The sequence below is a fragment of the Spinacia oleracea genome, chromosome 2 (assembly GCF_020520425.1).
Source record: "Spinacia oleracea cultivar Varoflay chromosome 2, BTI_SOV_V1, whole genome shotgun sequence".
In the NCBI taxonomy this organism is placed as follows: Eukaryota; Viridiplantae; Streptophyta; class Magnoliopsida; order Caryophyllales; family Amaranthaceae; genus Spinacia; species Spinacia oleracea.
In genome coordinates, this window is record NC_079488.1 from 95,688,040 (window position 1) to 95,710,076 (window position 22,037).

General features: G+C 38.8%; 3 protein-coding genes and 1 long non-coding RNA gene across 5 annotated transcripts; 2 read left to right on the forward strand and 2 right to left on the reverse strand.

The window, feature by feature from the left end:
- Positions 1-51: 51 nt before the first annotated feature.
- Positions 52-9,954, reverse strand: LOC110803834 (uncharacterized). 2 transcript variants are annotated; one of them, XM_056837388.1, is made up of 4 exons: positions 911-9,954; positions 697-778; positions 445-606; positions 52-364 (listed from the first exon to the last, which is right to left on the reverse strand). In XM_056837388.1, exons 1-4 carry the CDS (start codon positions 1,136-1,138, stop codon positions 306-308), a joined length of 531 nt encoding a protein of 176 aa, XP_056693366.1. In that variant the 5' UTR covers positions 1,139-9,954; the 3' UTR covers positions 52-305. The 2 variants fall into 2 exon arrangements, with proteins under 2 accessions (XP_056693366.1, XP_056693365.1); XM_056837387.1 differs by having other exon boundaries at positions 52-373.
- A 132-nt stretch (positions 9,955-10,086) lies between these two features.
- LOC110803846 (uncharacterized) lies at positions 10,087-11,500 on the reverse strand. The gene is made up of 2 exons (XM_022009383.2): positions 11,259-11,500; positions 10,087-10,977 (listed from the first exon to the last, which is right to left on the reverse strand). Exons 1-2 carry the CDS (start codon positions 11,271-11,273, stop codon positions 10,390-10,392), a joined length of 603 nt encoding a protein of 200 aa, XP_021865075.2. The 5' UTR covers positions 11,274-11,500; the 3' UTR covers positions 10,087-10,389.
- A 137-nt stretch (positions 11,501-11,637) lies between these two features.
- Positions 11,638-13,757, forward strand: LOC130468026 (uncharacterized). The gene is made up of 2 exons (XR_008928315.1): positions 11,638-13,336; positions 13,560-13,757. It is a non-coding gene; the product is annotated as an uncharacterized lncRNA (long non-coding RNA).
- Positions 13,758-13,776: 19 nt separating this feature from the next.
- Positions 13,777-17,064, forward strand: LOC130467653 (uncharacterized). The gene is made up of 3 exons (XM_056836226.1): positions 13,777-15,564; positions 15,675-16,023; positions 16,207-17,064. The coding sequence occupies exons 1-3, from the start codon at positions 13,777-13,779 to the stop codon at positions 16,890-16,892; spliced, it is 2,823 nt and encodes a 940-aa protein (XP_056692204.1). The 3' UTR covers positions 16,893-17,064.
- Positions 17,065-22,037: the final 4,973 nt, after the last annotated feature.

A 22,037-nucleotide genomic window follows, 5' to 3' on the forward strand; every position in this document is an offset into this window, starting at 1 on the left:
ACCTTGAAGGTTGGTTCGTTGGTTCGTTCTACTTTTTTAGCTGCTGCCAAATTTTATCTGATGACAAACAAGATGACTGTAAATTATACAATCAAGGTTATGTAGGTTACACTTTAGAAGAGTTGCTGGAATTACATACATTCGCATGAAATTAACAAGGTAAAGATTACTAAGCTACATTTACACTTGCCGAAAGTTACCAAAAAATGAAGGCTTGAACATTACATTTCGGGTTCAGGGTACTAGACCCACCGCCCACGGCCTCACTGCTCAATTTGCACGTTCAAGTATGTTTGATGATTTGTTTAACGATTAGTTCCTTGTTGAAGGTGCCCCAGTATGTTTTTCTCCCCAGTCAACATTTCTGCGAGTCCTAACAAGAGACCAGAATATGTTATTTCAGAAAGGTAAAGCCATTTAATTTGTTCAGATAAGATGATTTACCATTGGTATAGTGACGACAATCATGGTCGCCAATGCGTAAGTCGGTTTCCCAGGTGCTGTTGAATGTATAAGCGGCTTCTACAGCATTTGGGAACTTGGATTGGCCTATGTACCAACATCTTTTCTTGGGCAGTTTGCTAATTTTTCTTACCAGAATAGTACCTGATCACTCAGTATTCTTAAACTAAATTATGTTGACACATTGATGCGGACTGTATATGTTGATGTTGAGCAAGGGAAATGTAGGCTCACCTGGGATAGGTCTACCAGTCAAAGCAGCCAGAGCCACATATATGTTTTCAGGATCCTGAGGCTGAAAATCAAACACTATACCCTGCACAACAAAAACCCATTCCTACAGGATTAAGGATTAAGGATTAAGGATTAAGGATTAAGGATTAAGGATTAAGGACAAGTTCATCATGCATGTCTAAGATTACCATCAAATATTTATTCCAAAAATAACCTGGAAGGTGGAAGGAGATGTAGGAGTGATGGAAGGTTTGATGATGAGCATGAAATGCTGAAGATGCCATAAGTTGAGAGAATAGGCAGCAGACATAAGTATCTGAGCAGGTCCCTTGCTCGCTCTCAGTGCCGTCGTTGCCACATAAATTTCATCTCTACCCCTGCCTGAGGCCGTTAATGTCGGATTGCTTGGAAGCCCGGTCGCCATTTTTTTTAGTGAATTCATAAAATACGGGGTAAGCTTCTTATTAAATACTCCACTCACTAGTGGTCAACAGTGGAGGACCTACCTTCTACAACGGGTCACTAAATTCGAATATCAACTGTCTTTGTCTCAAGTAGATTAAAATTCTGGGATGGAATTAGAGACTTGAGGTTGAATCTTGTCTACTCGTTAGTTTGTCATCATAAACTTTTTTTTAACTCTCTTTGCACCAAAATATACAATAGGTTAGTTAATACTTCACCTGTTTGCTAGCCAATAAAATGGTGGGAATGGGAATAAATCTACTTGTTATTTGGCAAGAAAAATAACACGGTAATGAAACTTTATATCAAATTTGTTGTTTTTTTTCATAAATTTGTATTCCCATCCAATATAATGATACCAAATGATAATGAATGGTAATAAAAATACTTATATAATTTAGAGTTGTTCCGGTAAGATTTGGGAACGGTTGGAGAGGTCTTGCTGGTCGTGTGTTGCTGTGAGTACTTGAGTGTTGATGATGGGTGTTCCGGTATCGGAATCGGTGGTGTGGTCGAACTTTCAGATCTTGAGCTTGGAGATGAGTGCCTGCAAGGTGAACCCGAACCCGAGGGAGGCTCCCCGAATCCGGGCCTCCGACGCCCAACATTAGTATACTGATTTTGAGATAAAGAAGTGAGATAGGAGATAGAGTGTTCAGAGCTTTACCTTCCCCCATAAATGTGTATTTATAGGGGTTTGAGGAATGTTAGGTCATTTGATTTGGGCCTTGTTCCTATTGCACTTTGGGCCCATACTTTATAATAAGCCATTCTTGTATTTAATTTGGGCCACGGGAGTATCCCGTACAACTAGCCCCATCAGAGTGAGTACATCCGTCTAGACTGATGTGCTTGCTCTGAAAAAGTAATTACCCCATACAACTAGCCCCTTTATCTGTAGGTTTTTGAAGAATGGGTTGGTGCTTCGATTATGTATTGGTATTTGACTAGCCCCTTCATAATTGACGCGACCTGCTCATTAGGCGAAAATATGCAGATAAAAACAATAACTTACTTTGTTTGCTCATGCCAACTTGATTTTTAGGCTAACCCCCTCGATTTTTTAGGCTGACTAGCCCGACTTGATTTTTAGGCTGACTAGCCCCTTTGATTTTTTTTTAGGATGACTAGCCCCCTTGATTTTTTAGGCTAACTAGCCCGACTTGATTTTTAGGCTGACTAGCTCCTTTGATTTTTTTTTTTTTAGGATGACTAGCCCCCTTGATTTTTTAGGCTAACTAGCCCCTTGATTTTTTTAGGACTAGCCCCTTTGATTTTTTAAGCTAACTAGCCCGACTTGATTTTTAGGCTGACTAGCCCCTTTGATTTTTTTTTAGGATGACTAGCCCCCTTGATTTTTTAGGCTAACTAGCCCCTTGATTTTTTTAGGACTAGCCCCTTTGATTTTTTAAGCTAACTAGCCCGACTTGATTTTTAGGCTGACTAGCCCCCTTGCTTTTTTTTTAGGATGACTAACCCCCTTGATTTTTTAGGATGACTAGCCCCATTGATTTTTTAGGCTGACTAGCCCGACTTGATTTTTAGGCTGACTAGCCCCCTTGATATTTTAGGATGACTAGCCCCCTTGATTTTTTAGGATGACTAGCCCCCTTGATATTTTAGGATGACTAGCCCCCTTGATTTTTTAGGATGACTAGCCCCCTTGATTTTTTAGGCTGACTTTTCGATTGCTAAGTGAGGTTTTACAAATTTTCAGTCTGTAAGCTAATCAAGCCTTGCACGATTTAGCAAGAAATTATTATAAACCTTTAACCGACAAGCTTGGATGAGATCCTTACTCGATTGAAGTGATGATATTGTAAACCTCCGATCGGCAAGCTGATGAGAAGCATTGCCCAATCAGCAACTCCTAATCGGCAAGCTAGATGGAAGCCTTGCTCAACTAGTAAGGGCCTATTTTCCCCGAGTCGACAAGCTCTGAAAGCCTTGCCTGACCTACTTTAAGGGCTTGATTCGTATCACCCCGAGTCCGTAAACTGATGGTAGCCTTACCGACCTACTTTAAGGGTTTGAATCGATGTTGCTTATACATTACCCCGAGTCAGTAAGCTAATGGTAGCCTTACCGACCTACTTTAAGGGTTTGATTCGTATCACCCCGAGTCGTAAGCTGATGGTAGCCTTACCGACCTACTTTAAGGGTTTGAATCGATGTTGCTTATACATTACCCCGAGTCAGTAAGCTAATGGTAGCCTTACCGACCTACTTTAAGGGTTTGATTCGTATCACCCCGAGTCGTAAGCTGATGGTAGCCTTACCGACCTACTTTAAGGGTTTGAATCGATGTTGCTTATACATTACCCCGAGTCAGTAAGCTAATGGTAGCCTTACCGACCTACTTTAAGGGTTTGATTCGTATCACCCCGAGTCGTAAGCTGATGGTAGCCTTACCGACCTACTTTAAGGGTTTGAATCGGTTTTGCTTATACATTACCCCGAGTCAGTAAGCTAATGGTAGCCTTACCGACCTACTTTAAGGGCTTGATTCGTATCACCCCGAGTCGTAAGCTGACGGTAGCCTTACCGACCTACTTTAAGGGTATGAATCGGTGTTGCTTATACATTACCCCGAGTTAGTAAGCTAATGGTAGCCTTACCGACCTACTTTAAGGGTTTGATTATATATTCCCAAGTCAGCAAGCTGATGTTGTCTTGCTAACTTGTTTTAAGGGTTTTAAATCATATCTTCAGCCGATGTGGTGTGGCTAGCTTTCAACCAAATACTGACAACGATACTTTAATTGGTCCATGATATAGGCAATGAAATGATACATACCTTCTCTGCCAGCTTACGTTTGCCACCGAGAAGATGATAACCCTGTTTTTCTCCTTACGCCCATAAGTGATGAAGCTCCTATATCAGGACTTTTATTCATATTCTCCCTCGGAGTTGTGAAGCAATGGTAGGATTAAGCACCTATCCACACAACAAACAAATTACACATAAACTGAACTCGTCCACTTTTTGCTATCAAGCAAATTGACTTCCCCATGGGATTCTTAATAATGATTGACCATCATACACGTGCAAATGCATTATGCTTCTTTAACTAACACTTATAACACAAAATGTACACTTTTCCAAAATGCTACTTAAGACTTTCACATATAGCCATAGCACTCACATAAAAATTAAACAAAATTCAAAAGGGATATTAAACAACCAGTTGGTGCATACCCTTGTCCATAGTTCTTCTATATATTGACCAAAATGATAAAATTATACCTCCTGGGAACGTCGATTGGGATTAATTGAACACATGATACTCTAACAGGAAACGAGAATACATCACATTATTACGCAATTACTCTTAACATGCTTCCACGTAAAGTCATACAGAGTGCGAAATATTACGCAACTGGTAGCAAATTTAACGGGTAGTGTTACTTCTCAAAATTAATAAGACCATAATATTTTCAAAGTGGGCTGGATTAGGATTAGGATTGCTTGACTTATTTGAGCTTTACCAAACATGGAATTTATACAGGGTATAAGAAACTTCAAACAAGAAAGTCCAACTTAAATGGTACAAGGTTGCCATACTACTATACTTTTACCGGCATTGACAAGGTCAGGTTGTGGCTACAAAATGCCGACGATTGTGCACCGATATGAAAGTTAACCTAAAACACGCATAGGCGGTCACTTATTATTCTAGGTCCAAAATAATACACCATAAGAGATAATGACAATCTTATAAACTCAAGAAAAAATTCATTCCATCCTTAAGACGAACCAACCAACAAGCTAGTAACATACTACTCTTAGCCGTTTGAGAATCCCATAATTTAAGTTTACTTGGACTGCAAAGAGTTCAACCTGGTCTAGAAACCTACGATAATTTCTAAAATAACCCGACACATGCTACGAATTGGAGATCACCTTTGGCAAAATCAAACAGATAATATGCCCTCTACGCGAGAATACTCCAACTTTAATTTATAACTCTGCTCTATTTGAAAAAACATGACACTAATGACATGATGGTGGCTGACAACAACTTATGGTAAGAGAAAATCCATAATTTTAAGCAAATAAGACGGTCACTATTATTCCTGCAGCAAGACTGGTAATGGAGGAATGGAGGGAAACTACTGCACACAGGTACAAACGAGTGCCGCCAAGTGCTAGTAAGATGGTAACAGGGCCTGCTGATAGAAAATGACACTGGTAAGAATAGAGGTGCACACTGCTGACTGCACTACACTATGACTGAGTTACTGACATCATATCAAAGTAGGCGACAAAAGTAGTACGACAGCAAACAAACATGACCGACAGTAAACTAGCTGGTAGCACTTTCAAACGGTGTAAGGCTGACTGGCAGCAGGTTGAGACTTGTGGCAATTTATGCACACATATTGTCATAACAAATTATGTAAAGACTGAAACTAGTAACTTTTCGCTTTCAATGGAATTGACTTGCAATGATATTTTAAATATACTCAGCTACAAAGTAGGTGTGAATGAATGTATTATGTTTCCGTTTGTGTAAAAAACTTGGACTCACGTTCACCGAGTGGATTCAATTTTCCAAATCTTACTACTAGTCTACTAACACCAAAGTCTTGACAAAGAACTGAAATAAGGAGGCAGCTCTTGACCTTAGCGCCGAGTTGCAGACTAGCCTATATACTACTACTATCCTCTAGTAACACCACATGACACAATATTAGAAACGTATCCTCATGGTACGACACAACGCAATATATCACAGTAATAACTTCTAACTTCTATGGGCTGCGACCCTTGAGTTAAACATAAAGAGAATGCAAAACATAAAGTTCTACATAAATATGCTAGCAATTAGAGTCCGCAAGTCACTCTCTAGGGCCACGTGATAACACATACAATATGCAGACAACATTCGATCCATTCGATCTAGGATGTAGCAATCATAGCATATTTGACAATTTTTGGGTTATGGAGTGGAGATATGTGCATGATTAATCGAACACATGGTTTGCTTAAAGTAAGAATGGCTGTACCAACAGGAAACAACACATTTGCGAGTCCAGCTAGGAGTATGCCGTTAGCAAATTATATGGTAAGAATATTGTTTTATTTTATTTTATTTTTCAAAACACTCATGCAATAAACCTGATGGTAGGAGTTATTACCTACGATTATACTACGAGAAGCTCCTGCCAACACTGAATCCTCTCATGACTTTCAACCAGCACCTGGGAAGCATGAACAATCCTTCTTTGAAATATAAACTAAGTCTGACTTCAACAATACTTATGGTATGACAAGGACATTGCGATTGACACTTCTGCTAGACCTTAACTTTTACGTAATGCTACTGGTACTAGCCGGAAGCAAATAAAGTGGTATAAATAACACTTAACTTCCAAAACGCTCGTTCAAAACAAATCTCCCGTAGTCTGCTTCCGACTCAACCGGTTTAAAATATAAATTAGACAATTGTTGGGACGACTAGGTTGGTAGGCTGGTATGACATCGTACACTAAGAGCAAGCGCGAGTTTACAGGACATGCTCTTCACATAGAGAGGTGACTACGCAGCTGGTAGAATAGTAGGCCGCTAGACATGGATAATAAATGGTGAACCATACACACTCAACAAACACCTGGGAATACAAAACAGTTGGAGCTCTTAAAGATTTGGGAATACAAAACAATTGGAGCTCTTAAACACTTGAAATTTGCCCGGTAAAGAAATTCACATACGAAACAGATGAGAAACAACACCAGTAGTTCAGTTTTGTAATTTAGAAATAGTTCTATTTTTCTCCGACTGTCCAACGTCTTATAGCTAGCAATACAAGGTGCTTAACTGCACTTTCGGAGTCAACTGAGAAATCAGCCTTAACTGACATAGGGCTTACAAAGTTACAATAGTATTGATTTGAATAGCTAGGCTTATACCGTTATTGACAAGGTATAGACTATAGAGTCATGCCACGGGGTGCTGACAATTGTGCATTGATAGGAAACTTTCATAGCTTAAGAAATCACATTGTATAGGTGGTCACCATTACTTTAGGTCCAGGCATTACTATGCAGGTAGCAGGGAGAGAACAATAGATAGACAGAAAATCATTATCCATAACTCGATTTTGTATTTAAGAATTATGACTATTTGAAGCTTTTAAGTCTTGATTGGCATCACCTAAAAACATAGGGAGTTGAACATGCTAGTAGCGAATGACAGGGTTGGAGGTTCACAACTGTCCAGACTATTGGCTATATAGGAAAATGTTATAAACATCTAGCGCATAAAAAATGGTATGAGCCTCTAGCACATAAAAAATGGTACAACCAATTCCCTTCCAATAAAACCGTCATAAAATGACTTCACAAATTACTCACATTGAAACTTGTCAACGGAAAGTATACCATTAAAAGGTATGGCTGATATGAGCTTTCAACCTAGGCTGGTAGCAAATGAAGTGGCTAGGCTGGGAGTACTTTAGGGGGCTGCTGGTAGCAATGACACCGTCATGGTGAACGATACATACTTGTGTAGACTTGTGAATTAACAACACTTAGTATGTTATGCAGATAGCGAGCCGACAGTAAATCATATGGCATGGGTATGTATGAACTTTGGACCAACATGGTCTGCCTGCTGAATTCATAACACTGTTGGTAACAATAAATTAATAAACACCAGTGTGAAATACTAGTAGCATTGTTGGCTGGTAATACATGTTGCAGGTTGGAGGTGATACCAACAAAGTTCAATCTTAACCATCAAACATGCCATAACTTACCACAATAGGCTGGTAACAAATCACTAAATTAATAGGCTGATAGCGTACTGATAGCAAGTTACTACGACTAGCTGGTAAGAGGTGTGACTGGGCTGGTATGACACTAATGACACAAAATAATCATTCTGACTGAGAGTATCTCCACCAAGACAGGCTAGCTGACAACAAATTGTACTCATATCAATAAGCTAGCTGGTATAAGAAACTTCAAACAACAGACCAAAACGACCAGCGAACCAAAATGACTAGTGAAAACATATTACCCATGTTGGAATACACTGGCAGCAAATTAAAAGATGCATACGGACAACAATTCAAACGGTATACAGAAGGATTAAGATTGCGTGACTTTTCAAATCACTAAATTAATAGGCGGGTAGGAAATCAAGTGACTGCAGGTAACACTAAGTTAATAAACACCGATTGTAAGCATACTGATAGCCCTGTAGGCTGGCAAGAATTTCATGCTGACAGAGATGTTCAGACTAAGTGTGTATACTGACAGAGAATGACCGGGCTGGTATGACACTTAAATCGCAGTCTAGCATATCAAAAGAATTACCAGTGAAGCATATTTCACGAGTCAGCAAATCAACTAATACAATAAAATCAACCAGGCCACCACATCCAGATACTATAAAAATTCAAACTGAAATCCACATTCAGACACTATGGAAAATAACAATACTACAAACATTTAGCCTCAAGTGCTGGTATGACATTTTGAAGCTGATATGAAACTATGCACATGTATGATGGTCATTTTTAGTAAAATGGGCAAGCATCTTGCTACATGTATGATGGTCATTGAGTGAGATTTAAAGGTTCTTTTAATTTCACATAAAAGAAGAGAGAGAAAAGCTTAGCTCTGATAGCGCCGGAAATGATGTTATCGGTGCCGTTCTCAGAGCAACTCCGCAGCTCTAAATCGGCAACCCGACATTGTTGTTAGAGCTCCACACTTCGACATGTTAATGTCGATGCCGGTAAGGAAAATGATCCCGGCACCGATGATGATGCTAACGGTGCAAATTCCAATCATCAATTACGGTGTGGATTTCAATCAGCATTTAACCAACAATGCAAATCAAATCGGTACCACCCTACCGGTGCAAATTCACTCAGCAATTAAATGCTATTGGTGCAAATTCCGATTGGCAAACTCCAATCAGCAATTAAACAACTAACAATTTCCAATCATTATTGACAAGGATACCAGTGTTCCATTAGTGATGCTCCATGGCCAGACAAAATTCCCATAAGAAATTCCAATCAAATATTGGATGAGAGGCCCTGACAATCGCAATATTAGTGATATTGACAATAACCTCCATTAATGTCTCAACTCTTGGAATCGCACTCGACAAACATTGATTCTATCATCTGGCTCATTCTTGCTAATCTGCTATTTTCACTGTTTTCTCCGCCAAGTAGTGGTTTTCATCTTTAATTATATCACTATTCTTTTTGGATCTGGAGATATGTGATTATTTAATACGGTTGGGAAGATATATGCTTAGTTTTTTACTTTAGGGTGCTTATCATGTATTTGTGGGTTTATGGTGGACAAATGTCCATGGTTTCTTTCACAGTGATAGTGATTTTTTACCGTAGAGTTCGGTAATGTGGTATGTCTCCACTTTCTCGGAGATTCAGGACATAATGGTATGTTATTATGCCCCTCCTTTTAGCGCCAATTGTTCCGGTAAGATTTGGGAACGGTTGGAGAGGTCTTGCTGGTCGTGTGTTGCTGTGAGTACTTGAGTGTTGATGATGGGTGTTCCGGTATCGGAATCGGTGGTGTGGTCGAACTTTCAGATCTTGAGCTTGGAGATGAGTGCCTGCAAGGTGAACCCGAACCCGAGGGAGGCTCCCCGAATCCGGGCCTCCGACGCCCAACATTAGTATACTGATTTTGAGATAAAGAAGTGAGATAGGAGATAGAGTGTTTAGAGCTTTACCTTCCCCCATAAATGTGTATTTATAGGGGTTTGAGGAATGTTAGGTCATTTGATTTGGGCCTTGTTCCTATTGCACTTTGGGCCCATACTTTATAATAAGCCATTCTTGTATTTAATTTGGGCCACGGGAGTATTCCGTACAAGAGTGAAGTAGCATTACCGTGAGAATAGATATTAATTTTTATAACCAGATTCTTAGATGATTTGGTAGAAGAAAAGAAAGCACAATATTTAATTTATTGATCTGACAGCCAGCCAACCAGCTTTGGGTGATGTTGGATGAAGATAGAATTAGAAAAGGCTTATATAAGTTGGTTACATCCTTATTTTGTGCACCAAAATGAGGTAGCTGAGATCGAAATGATAACATATATTCACTCTAAATTTAGCTGACCAACTTAAGAGTAACATAAACACACAAATAAAGGGAAATTGGCGTAATCGTAGATTCTTAGGACGACATTACTTGATCAAAAACCCTGTGGGATTTAAGATTTCTTTCAAAATCATGCAGTAACAGTCTGAATGACAGCAACAGGAGCCTCTGCATCAGGTGCTGCAACCTTCACTTGACCCTGCTCCTGCTCCTGCTCCTGGACGGGGTTCTTGGCTTCTCCAGCGTCATCCTCCTTAACCACTTGAGTCTGAATGACTTGTGTTTCCTTTTCAGTTTCCTCCCCTACTGGTTCTGGAGCCACCTTTGAGGACTCCTCTACGGGAATAATAGATGACTTGTTGTCCTCTAACTCCAGCTGTTCCAGTACTTCTTTTGCCTCTTCGAATGCTTGATCATCACCATCCTTGCCTTCAACTGCAGTGTTTTCCGCTTCAGGTTGCTCCTTTACTGAACCATTTTCAGCTTCTGCTGCTGCTGGTACTGGTTTCTGCTCGTCTTCAATTTTCGCCTCTTCTTGCTCTGGACCCTTTTCTCCTTGTACTGATTCCTGTAGCTCTGGTTGTTTCTCTTCCACGGCTTCAACCTTGGGTTGGTCGTCTTTCTCAGCAGCCTTCTCTTCTACTTGATGAGGTGCTGAAGTTATTACAACTTCCTCCACTTTCTTCTCCTCTTGCAGTGCACTCTGAGCTGACGCAACCTACACCACACCAAGTCAACAATTAGTTGCTGTCTGTTAGTGTCTATGAACAAAATCTACAAAAGGAGCTAGCGTAATCATGCACCGTGAATCCTATTAACAAGATTAAATGTTTGCAATCCTACAACAACAACAACAAAGCCTCAGTCCCAAAATGTTTTGGGGTCGCCTAACATGAATCTGTCGTAGGAGATCGTCATTATGAACAATTCATGAAATTTTATAATATGACAATTGCTAGAACCTTAATTAGATTAAATAAAAAAATTAAATTATGATACCTCAACAGTGGCCATGATGGCTATCAAAGGAGAAGCGGTAAGGTGCTGAGTGTAAGAAAAGAAAACAAGAAAAAGAATGCTAAAAGAATTGAAAGCAAATAAGTCAAGTAAGCTAAGAAAGGTGATGAGGTAGCTGTTCAATTGGGAGGGGTATTTATAGGGTTGGTCATGACCTATTTTGTTTTTGGGTACAACCAAATTAATTAATTAAATTATATTATATAAAGTTGTCTAGTGGGAGAACTTAATTTGAAGAATGACTTCAATCAATTGATAGCTCTGAATTTAAGGTAAAATTAGCATGTTTGCTTGGTGCGTAGCAGCATGTATGACTGTACGAGTGTATTAAGAGTTGGTTTTTTTGTTAGATGGTCTGCCTAATATACTTTGTCTCATTAATTAATTTTTTAGTTTCTAATTATCATTTGTTATGTTTTGTTATAGAATTAGAATTTTGTGGCATGTTAACAAAATCACCTTTGAAATTTACCTTGTCTCTAATTCTTCATACTACCTCTGTTTCATAAAAATCTTTGCGGTTACTATTTACACAAATATTAAGAGAAAAGTAAAATTAGCATCTTATAGTTCCGGACTACGCCGATCCTTAGGGTAAAGGTAAAAGTTTTGATTAGGGTGTCTGCTTTGGTATTAATTAGTTGCTTCGGCGAATCTTAGGCTTTGTCACCGTTGGTTTGTGGCTTGCTTAAGGTTTCTTCCCTTCGATGTTGGCTTGGTGGTTAATTTTTTGTGTGCTAATGCTTAGTTGTTTTAGTTTTCAAGAGGTCATCAATAATGTGTGTTTTAGTTTTGTAGTTGGTTTTTTTGTAAGGTATGATAGTAAAGTCATTTACTTCCTTGTGATTATGGGTTGGTAAGTTAGGATAGTAAAGTCGTTTACTTCCCTGTGGTTATGTGGTTGGTCAATAATTGGTTGTCTGTGGTGGCTTAACGCAGGGACTGTACGTAGTTTTGGTTTAGCGAAGAAGCTTTTAGGAGTAAGGATCGTAGGGTGGCCACGAGTATTGGTTGTCTTGTTTAGATTTGTGAGGAGTTGTGATCTCCTTACATTCAAAATTCTATATACGAAGACAACTCCCCAAATGCAAATTTGGGGTGTTCAGTGGGTTGATTCTCTCTTGGTTAGATGGGGGGAGTCATAGAGTATCCATTCAAAAGGATATCGAGACACCTTTGGTTGCTCATTGGGTTTGTGAGTTTGTGCTCACAAGGTCATTTCAAACGTCTCGTGATATTTTGGTCCTTTTGTATTTTTTTTCTTCGTCTTTTAAGTTGTATAGGTTTAAAAGGGCTCTACTTAGTGCTCACATGCTCAAGCCACATTCCAGGTGGAGAATAGAATGGGGTGTGCAAGACGGCGCCAACAATCAAGAGCCGACAAACAAGGCGACTACTATCTTTGTAGTTTTTAAAGTTCCTTGTAAATGTGGGTAAAAGCTTATAGAGCTCATGTAATGTAATATGTAAACCTTTTCTTTAATGTATGCATGTTAAGCTAAGTCGTTGTCAAAAAAACATTATCATTTTTTTTCTCTCGTATGGTTCCCACTTAAATAATTAAAAAAACGGATTTTTCACCAAATGCCCCTAAGGTTTACTTTAATGCACCAAATACCCCTAAACTTTCCAAAATGCACCAAACACCCCTGACGTATGCAATAATATCATTAAATGCCCTTTTGTCTGACGGACGTTAACCCTCCGTTACCATGTTTTTACCTTGTTGCCCTTACTTGTCCTTTCTGGCGCCATATCAAAAAAGAAAAAAAAAAAAAAAACAAATTCAAAACCTAACTTCCCAACTTCTTCCTCGACATTTCTCTCTGTTCTCTTACACCATTAGAGAGCACTTGAGTACCAAACCAAAGAGAGAGAAAGATCGAAATTTGCTGGGATTTGTGTAAAACAACTCGCAATAGTTAGTCGAAGTAAATCCCCACGAAAAGATCGACAATTTGGTCCAAAAATCTGCAGTTTTCGCGAGTCCTACAAAAGTGGGTGCAAGGAGAGCAAAGGACTGGAATTTGTGGCTTCAACTTCATCAAAATTGTGTCAAGGTTAGTTCACTCAATTCGTTTCTTGTTCTTGGTGCTATTTTTTGCGAATTTTGCTTTGATTAGGGTTAGGGTTTTGCTAAAATCGTGATTTTTCCATGAGATGGGTTAACTTGAATTTTGGGGTGTTAATGGTAAAACATAGTGTCTGGTTGTGCTTTGTTGTTTTGCCTAATGATTTAGTTCATTAATTTGAATTTTTGTGTTGTGTTTATTGTTTGTATAGGATGGTCGCAATTTGGTTGTTATGTCATTATAATGATCGGAATTTTGATGTGAGGGTACAAGATACTGATGAAACGAACTACATGGATTTGGTTGATGACTTGTTTGATGATTCTATTAAGCAAGATGTTCTGATTCCCGATTTATTTAGATTGTTTTATGTTAATCCTAGTACGAATAAAAGAGTAGAATTGTTGAATGATGTTGGTTTGATGGGCATGTGGGGTTTATTTAAGCGCACAGATACTGTGGAAATATGGATAGAGAAGGCAAATGAGAAGGAAACTTCAATCCAATTTAGGACTGCAGTTAAGAAAAGGAAGGATAGGAAGGAAAGGAAGGCTGCAGAACTTAGAAGGAAAGCTGAGGAGTTTGAGAGGGAGAGGAAAGAGGAAAGGAGAAGGTTAGAAAGGGAGGCTGAGATTCAAAGGGATTTGGAGGAGCAATTGGCAAACACAGTGGCAGTTGAGGTGCCTGTGTATGATGTTGAGGATTTAAGCGTAGAGTACGTACGTGTTTACAGCTCACAACATGCTGACTGCTTTTCCCCGGGAGGTTCCCAACCACCAAATACACAAAAAGAGCCTTCACCACCACCAAGAGAGCCCTCACCACCACCAAATAATCCATCACCACCACCAAGAAGTCCCTCACCACCACCAAATAATCCATCACCACCACAACATCAGCAACAACAACAAACAGAACATCAACAACAACAACAAACAGAACAACAACAACACCAACCCACAGAACAGCAGCAACAACATCAAACAGAACACCAGCCAGATCAGACACCCCCTCCTAACAGGGCTGAGTTAAACAAAGGGAGGGGTTTCAGAATTTCCAGAAGTCATGCTAAGAAGACGGGTGAGTTTGTTCCTAAGAAGAGGGGGGGAAGGCCTGCTGGTTCAAGGGTGAGGAAACCCACTGCATACAATGTGGAGGAAGAGGAGCAATGGGATGATGAGAGTGATGATGAAAATTTTGAGGAGAGTGAGAGTGATAGTGAAACTGGTTTCAACTCCGACGATTTCATTGACGAAGAAATTGAAGAAGATGAAGAACAAGATGTTCTTAAGGAGGTAATTTCTGAGAGAAGTTTTGAGGATCATTTAGATGGGAGTAATAAGCTGGATAATTTGTATGCAAATGGGAAAGTTGTGGGAAGCATGCCATGGGGGACTATCAAGTTGCAACCATGGATGATATTCCAAAGCAAGACACACTTCATGGAGGTCTTCAGAGACTTCTGTATTCAAGAGGGATTTGCTGTGAGTGTTGAAAAGGCTGATACAACCAGATTCACTGCAATGTGTCTGGTTGAGTCATGCAATTGGAGGATCCATGCCTGTGTGTTGTTGGATGGGGTCAGTTGGGCCATTAAAACTCTTGTCAGTGAGCACAAGTCTTGTGGGAGACTTGAGGAGAATCCCATGGTGACATCTCAGTGGCTATGCACCAAACTACTTCATGACATTGAAGCAAATCCAGAAATCCCAATTAAGACACTTCAAAGAAAGGCATTGGGGATTTATAGGGTACAAGTGAAACAGAGGTTGATGTACAAGGTGAGAAGCCTCGGGAGGCAGCAAATTTATGGAGGTTTTGATGAGTCATATGCCCTTTTACCATCCTATGCTGAAATGATCAAATCTACCAATCCTGGGAGTTATGCCTTGGTCACTTGGACTGCAGATTCTGGTAACGTGACACCCCGTTTCAAGGCTTGCTTTTTCTCCTTTGCTGCACAAGTTAGGGGTTTCTTAAGAGGTTGTAGGCCTATCATAGGCATTGATGGTGCACATTTGAGTGGATACTATAAGGGAATTCTCCTCACTGCAGTTGCTATCGATGGGAATAATGAGATTTTTCCATTAGCCTATAGCATTGTGAGTACGGAGAGTATGGACACATGGTCCTATTTTTTCAGAAGTTTGAAGGCTTTGTTTGTTCAACATGGGTGCCAGAGGGATGACTGGACTTTTATTAGTGACAGAATGAGGGTAATTACTCCTCCCTTTCTTGGTTTTTATTATTTGTAGTATTGTTTATATTTTTTTCAGTTTTCTGGTTCACTTCCCTAGTTATTGAAACTTGGAATTGTGTTATGCAGGGAGTAGAATCTGCTTTGTATGATGTTTTCCCCAAAGCAGTCAGGAGGGTCTGTGCTCAGCATCTGTATACCAACTGCAGACAAGCTGGATACAGTGGCACAGCCTTCCATGACTTGTTCTGGGTTGCTGCTGATGCATACAATCCATATGTCTTCAACAAAGCCATGGAAAAGATTGGCAAACTCATCCCAGAAGCAGTGGGATATCTTGACAAAGTGCCTGAACAGTGGTCCAGACACAAGTTTGATGTTGGGGTCACTTGTGATCACAACACCACCAACTTTGTGGAATCCTTCAACGCGTGTACCAAACCCTTTAGGGATCTTCCTGTTTTGTCACTTCTTGAAGGTAATCCTTTACATTTTATCCTATTTTTGTGTCATTGGAACTTATTTATTTAGGTTTGTATTCAAGTGTCCGAGTCGGGTTTGTGTTCAAGTGTCCGAGTCGGGTATGTGTTCAAGTTTCCGAGTCGGGTATTTATTTTGCATTAAAATGTGTGATGCCAATTATTGTATTCTGTTATGTTAGAAATAAGGTCTTGGTGCATGACGAAGATCGGGGCCAGATTTGATAAAGCTGTTGACATTGGACCCGATCAATTGACGCCATATGCTACTAAGGAGCTTGAAGAGAGGAGTGCTGACTCGAGGTTCTGTTATGCAACTAATGCTGGGGGGGGTGAATTTGAGGTTTTAGATGGTCATGTGAAGTTCCCTATTAGGCTTGCTGCTAGAGTTTGTGGTTGTGGGAAATGGCAAGGGTGTGGTATACCTTGCAAGCATGCTATTAGGGTAATATACCATCAAAGACTCAATCCTACAGATTTTGTTTCTCCTTACTTCAAAGGGGCAGCCTATAAGCTCACATACTCAGAGCATATTCACCCCATGCCTGACTCAACACAGTGGCCTACATTTGAGCTACCTAGGATTCTTCCCCCACTAATGAGAAGGGCAGCTGGCAGACCAGCCAAGCAGAGAAGAAGAGGTGCTCATGAGAAGAAGAGGGGGAAAAGAAACACCACTGTCAAGTGTGGGAAATGCAAGCAAATTGGGCATAACTCAAGAACCTGTAAAGGAGGTTCCACTGCAAAACAGAGGAAAGAATCTGCTGCAGCTGCTGCTGGTTCTGCTGGTGCATCAACATCTGGTGCTAGGAAGAGGAAGGCTCCAACATCTAATGCATCGAGCAGCAAGAAGTCCAAAGCTGCATAACTAGAAGTAAGCTTAGGATTCAGTTTAGTATTTCTGTTTTAAAGCTTAGGTTTATTTTGAAAAACAACTTAGGTTGTGGCACATTTTGGCATTTTTTTGTAAAGCTACCCACAACTTGATGTTCGGTTTATTTTGGAAACAAACTATTTCAGTTACGAGTTCAAAGACTTGCATATTATTGATAAATGAAATTCATGTGCTCGTGCCATTTCAACCATCATTGTTTGTCTTGATTACTTCTTTACTACAAACATTAGACACAAAAACATTACAATTCCTATTTTAATTGCTGCAGCTTGGAATTTTTTGAGCTCTTTCACTCTTTTCTTCAGTTTCTTCAGTTCGTCACTTATATTGTCGTTGTCTTCCGATGTTCCCTCATACTCTATATTGCTCTGTTGCTGTTGGTGTTGTTGATTTTGGTGTAGAACACTTCCTTTGCACCACATAAAATGGTTACAAGGATCACACTTGTAATATAGCCTCTGTGGATTTTTGGATGTCTCGGAGCTTTTTATTGCACATTTTTTGGAACAAATAGGACAACATTTGTTTGGAACAAGTATGTATGAAAACAGATTGGATGATGATGTATTGGAACAAGAACTCATGCTGTGTTGTTGTTCTTGCTGCTCTGTTGTTGCTGCTTCTGTTGTTGATGCTTCTGTTGTTGCTGCTTCTGTTGTTTGTTATTGTTGTTGTTGTGTTGTGTTGTTCTTGCTGCTGGTGTTGTCTATTCTTGTTGTTGCTGTGTTGTTCTTGCTGCTGGTGTTGTGCTGTGTTGAAGTCCTTGCTGCTGCTGCTATTGGTGTTTGTTCTTGTTGCTCTGCTGTCTTGTTATTCTTGCTGTTGCTGCTGCTGCTGTTGTTGTTTGTTCTTGCTGTTGCTGCTGCTGGTGTTGCAGGGTTCTGCTTGTTGTTGGTGCTCCTGTTGCAGTGTTCTGGTTGTGCAGGTGGGGGTTTGGGGTGGACTGTTTGTGCAGTTGGGGGGGATTGGGGTTTAGGGCAGTGTGGTGTTGTTGTTGGGTATGGTATATATAAGGGAAATTAGTGTATGGGTGACTGCAACGGCTATATTATTCAAATTCAACGGCTAGTTTTTGGAAAAAAAATTACCAAACCTCAGGGGTATTTGGTGCTTTTTACCAAACCTCAGGGGTATTCGGTGCATTATGTTTTAACGAACTAACTGCATAACGGAGGGTTAACGTCCGTCAGACAAAAGGGCATTTAATGATATTATTGCATACGTCAGGGGTGTTTGGTGCATTTTGGAAAGTTTAGGGGTATTTGGTGCATTAAAGTAAACCTCAGGGGCATTTGGTGAAAAATCCGTTAAAAAAATCCTCATCTCTCACATAATATCACTATCATGGTCCATTGCACATTGTTGTTTTTCTTTAATAAATAAATTATATATTTGTCAATGTGTACACTTTAATACTACGTAATAAAATTGCATGGGCCTGCTAAACCTATATACCCAAGCAAGTTATGCATTTAAAAAAAAAAAAAAAATCAAAGTGAGTAGTGTTCAAAGGTAGCGGAAAACATTTCATCAAATGATACTAGCGCTTGAGCTATATATATATGATGTTTTATTTTACGATCTCACCCGCTATTTTTACTGAACAGTAATATAATCAACAACTACGTACTCCCTCCGTATTTATTTAAGGGATACACTTGTCTTTTCCGGCCGTATTTATTTAAGAAATACACTTGCCATTTTAGTAACTTATCAACCCCACCATCTAATTAAATAATACATCTAATTTACCTTATGACCCACCATCCTATTAAACAATTAATTTCATAAATCCACCCCACCTCCCACCCACCAAAATGACATGGTCCCCACTTTTTTAATTATTAAAATATCTACTCAACCCCACTTGCTTTATTATTTTATTTCATTCAATTCTTCTTCTTAATACTCGTGCTCGGCCAAGTGTATCTCTTAAATAAATACGGAGGGAGTACTTTGACAGTCAACCGTTATCCGCTATAAATTCACTACTGCATACTACTCTGACATCTACCCATTACTCAAGCGTTAAAAGTTATCTACTACCTCTATTTTTGCGCGCCGGACAGGGTCGAAATCTAAAAAGCGGCCTGTTATTATATTGTAATTTGCGAATAGTACGTGTTGATTTGAGAGTGATCATCTTCTAAGGTGGTTATGCAAAACCACGAAAAGTCTTGGCTTATTTGTGTTTTACAAAGCTTAATTATCGATTCTATATATGTTTGGAGGTGTGTGATGGTGTGCTTTGTGCAGTCTCTCTTAAGGGTAACCTCACTATGATTCACTCATGTTCTTTCTTTCCTAAAATCCCAGACTCCCAGTTTTATATCAAATGTCAAACTTAGGGACTAATGAGATATGCATGGTTGTTACACTTAGAATAATGTAGTGTAACCCAAGATTTTATTTCTCTAAAGGCGGATCCAAGAGATTGCTTTAAATTGCGTAGAGCTAAGAATATATGAATCACGTCACCAATCACCAATAAGGTCTAAACTGGTGGCAAAGATACTATTTAGGGCTTGTGTAGTTGTGTGCAATAGACTACAGTTCAAACCTCGCATCATGTGTTCGTAATTTGTATTATTTTTGCATCACATTCGTATAAAAAGAAAATAAAGTATGTTGCTTTTATACAGAGTACATATATATTTTCCTAGAATATACGAAGTATTCAAGCAAGGAAGATGCCTTTGATCGTTTCAATAGTAACATAGATCATAAAATAAAATAAAAAAAGGAACAATAAAAACCAATATTAATTAATGTTATGTTAAAGTCCAAAAATGATGATGAATTGAAATCAGTTGCTGAAATTTGATTAGAAAAAACATAAAACGACACTATATTAAGGTACTATAAACCCATATTTTCAAAAGAAAAATGTGTATATTTTGATTTTCTTGAAGATGGACGTATCCTGTCATTGGGATATAACTAATCAATCACCGAAAGGCCCTTCGATCTCTGGCCCACTTTTCTCCCATAATTTCTTTGGCCTTTGATGGATGGGAGGCATGTTGGTGATCATGCATTCATGCCTACTTAGGACTGGCTACTAGCTACTTTAATCACCGTAGTCGAGTGTTGATAAGAATAACTCATACTGCCTCTGTTTCTGAAAGTTCTTTACGCTTTGGAAAATTGTTCAAAGTATGAAAACTTTGACCGTAAATTCTACTATTATATACATCAAAACGTTATATGTAAGATCTTGTTAGATTGACCCCAATATGTATTTTCAGAATATCAATTTTTTATAACTTTTTTCACATACGAAATTATATATATTGGAGTAGTAGTTAAATATAGCATTGGAATTCCTGCAAATAGTAACTGTAAAGAACTTTATGAAACAGAGGTAGTATGTGAGTTGAGATTAATTTTCCCACATGAACGAGATGGTGAATGACTAACCTATGAGATTGATGGACTACTCCACTATCACCTAACTGGTTTTATTATGAAATCTTGTTAGTTTATACTCGCATATTGTATGACTTTTGCCGAAGATAGACTTGTATTTGGCCCATCGAAATTTATCATGGAGTCAATTCTATGACAGTGGTTTCAATTTAATCATATTTTCAGTAAAATCATGCGTGCCGGTGTCGATCGAGGAGTGCAACCAATTGAGGTTGGCATGAGTGGTTAAGGGTCTCTTGCTCCTTAACCAAGATCTCGGGTTCGAGCCTTGAAAATGGAAAAAATCTCAACTGGGAGGGATGCTGCCCATCGAGGTACCCATGCAAACTCCCACGGGAGATTACCTCGCCGAAGGCGGTGGGAACTCCTCGTAGTAGAACCAAAAAAAATATTTTCAGTAAAATCCTTTGTTTATATAACTCTATATTTGAAATGTTTCTGAAGTTGGGAAATGAGATCGCTTAATAATACGTAAATGTGGTTAGAGAAAACATAAAATGGCATATTGAATTTTAAATGTGGGTGATCACAAGTTAGATATTATCTCTTGTAATATTTATAACGGTTGTTTTCATTAAATGTCCCCGAGGTTTCACAGAAACAACTTGTTTATTTGTTTAATAAAATTAATCCAGCTTCATTAAAACCCATATCGATTAAATTGCACCACTTAATAAATAAAATACGAAAGATTTAAAAAAAAAAAAATGGTTATGCAACTTATGCAACTTATGCAAGTAAGAAAAGAAAATATCAAGTAATGTCTTAGTCCAGTAGAAATGATTTCACCTTTCAACTAAAAGGTTGGAGGTTCAATCCCCACTAGAACACTTTAAGGGAGGATTTCCCTTACCATCTTTCACTTTCAAATGTGTCTAACATGCTAATTCAAGAATGTTAATCGTATGAGATTACGACTTAATAGGACATTTTATCTTACCTTAAAAAAAAGAAAAAAAGAAATTTGTAGATCCCAAAATACTAAACACATACTGAAGACTTCGTACGTTTATGTTATGTGCATTGGCTGATAAAAACTGTCTTGATAAGTGTACTAAAAGCCATGTTTAATGTTTTATTATTATTGTCACACACTCACATCCCATTTTACACCTCCTTTATTCCTTGTTTGGGCAAACGGCAAATACCCCTCTTCCAAAAGTTGTTTCTCTTTTATGATCTTCCTCAACAATGGACGGTGTTTAGGTCCCACCAATCGCATCTTAACACAATTTACACCTAATTTGTGGTGCTTCGTGGCCAATAACGTTTCGCCAACTGTCATAATGTATTAATCATCCTACGTGTTTCCATGTCATAGGCAGTTCACAGCCGCTACATTTTGCATAATTTCTTCATGCATGCATTCATTCATTAATTGATTGATATGTGTGTACGGTTTATATATTGGTTTAAGTTACTATAGCTAGTGATGTTTTCTTTTCATTATTTAAGATGGATTTGATAAACATAATTGAGTTAATTGTTTTTCGTTTGGGCAATCTTAAGATTCAAACGTATATTTTTGGATGTCAAAGTGTTACTTACGCGGAATGAATCGTGTCATGCAATTTATAATTTTGATTGTGAATTAATGAATCCATAAAGTAGAATGAAACAATTCGTCTTGCACGATCGTGTCACAATAGATTGGTGAATAAAATTTGTTCGTGTAATTTGCAGTGAGTT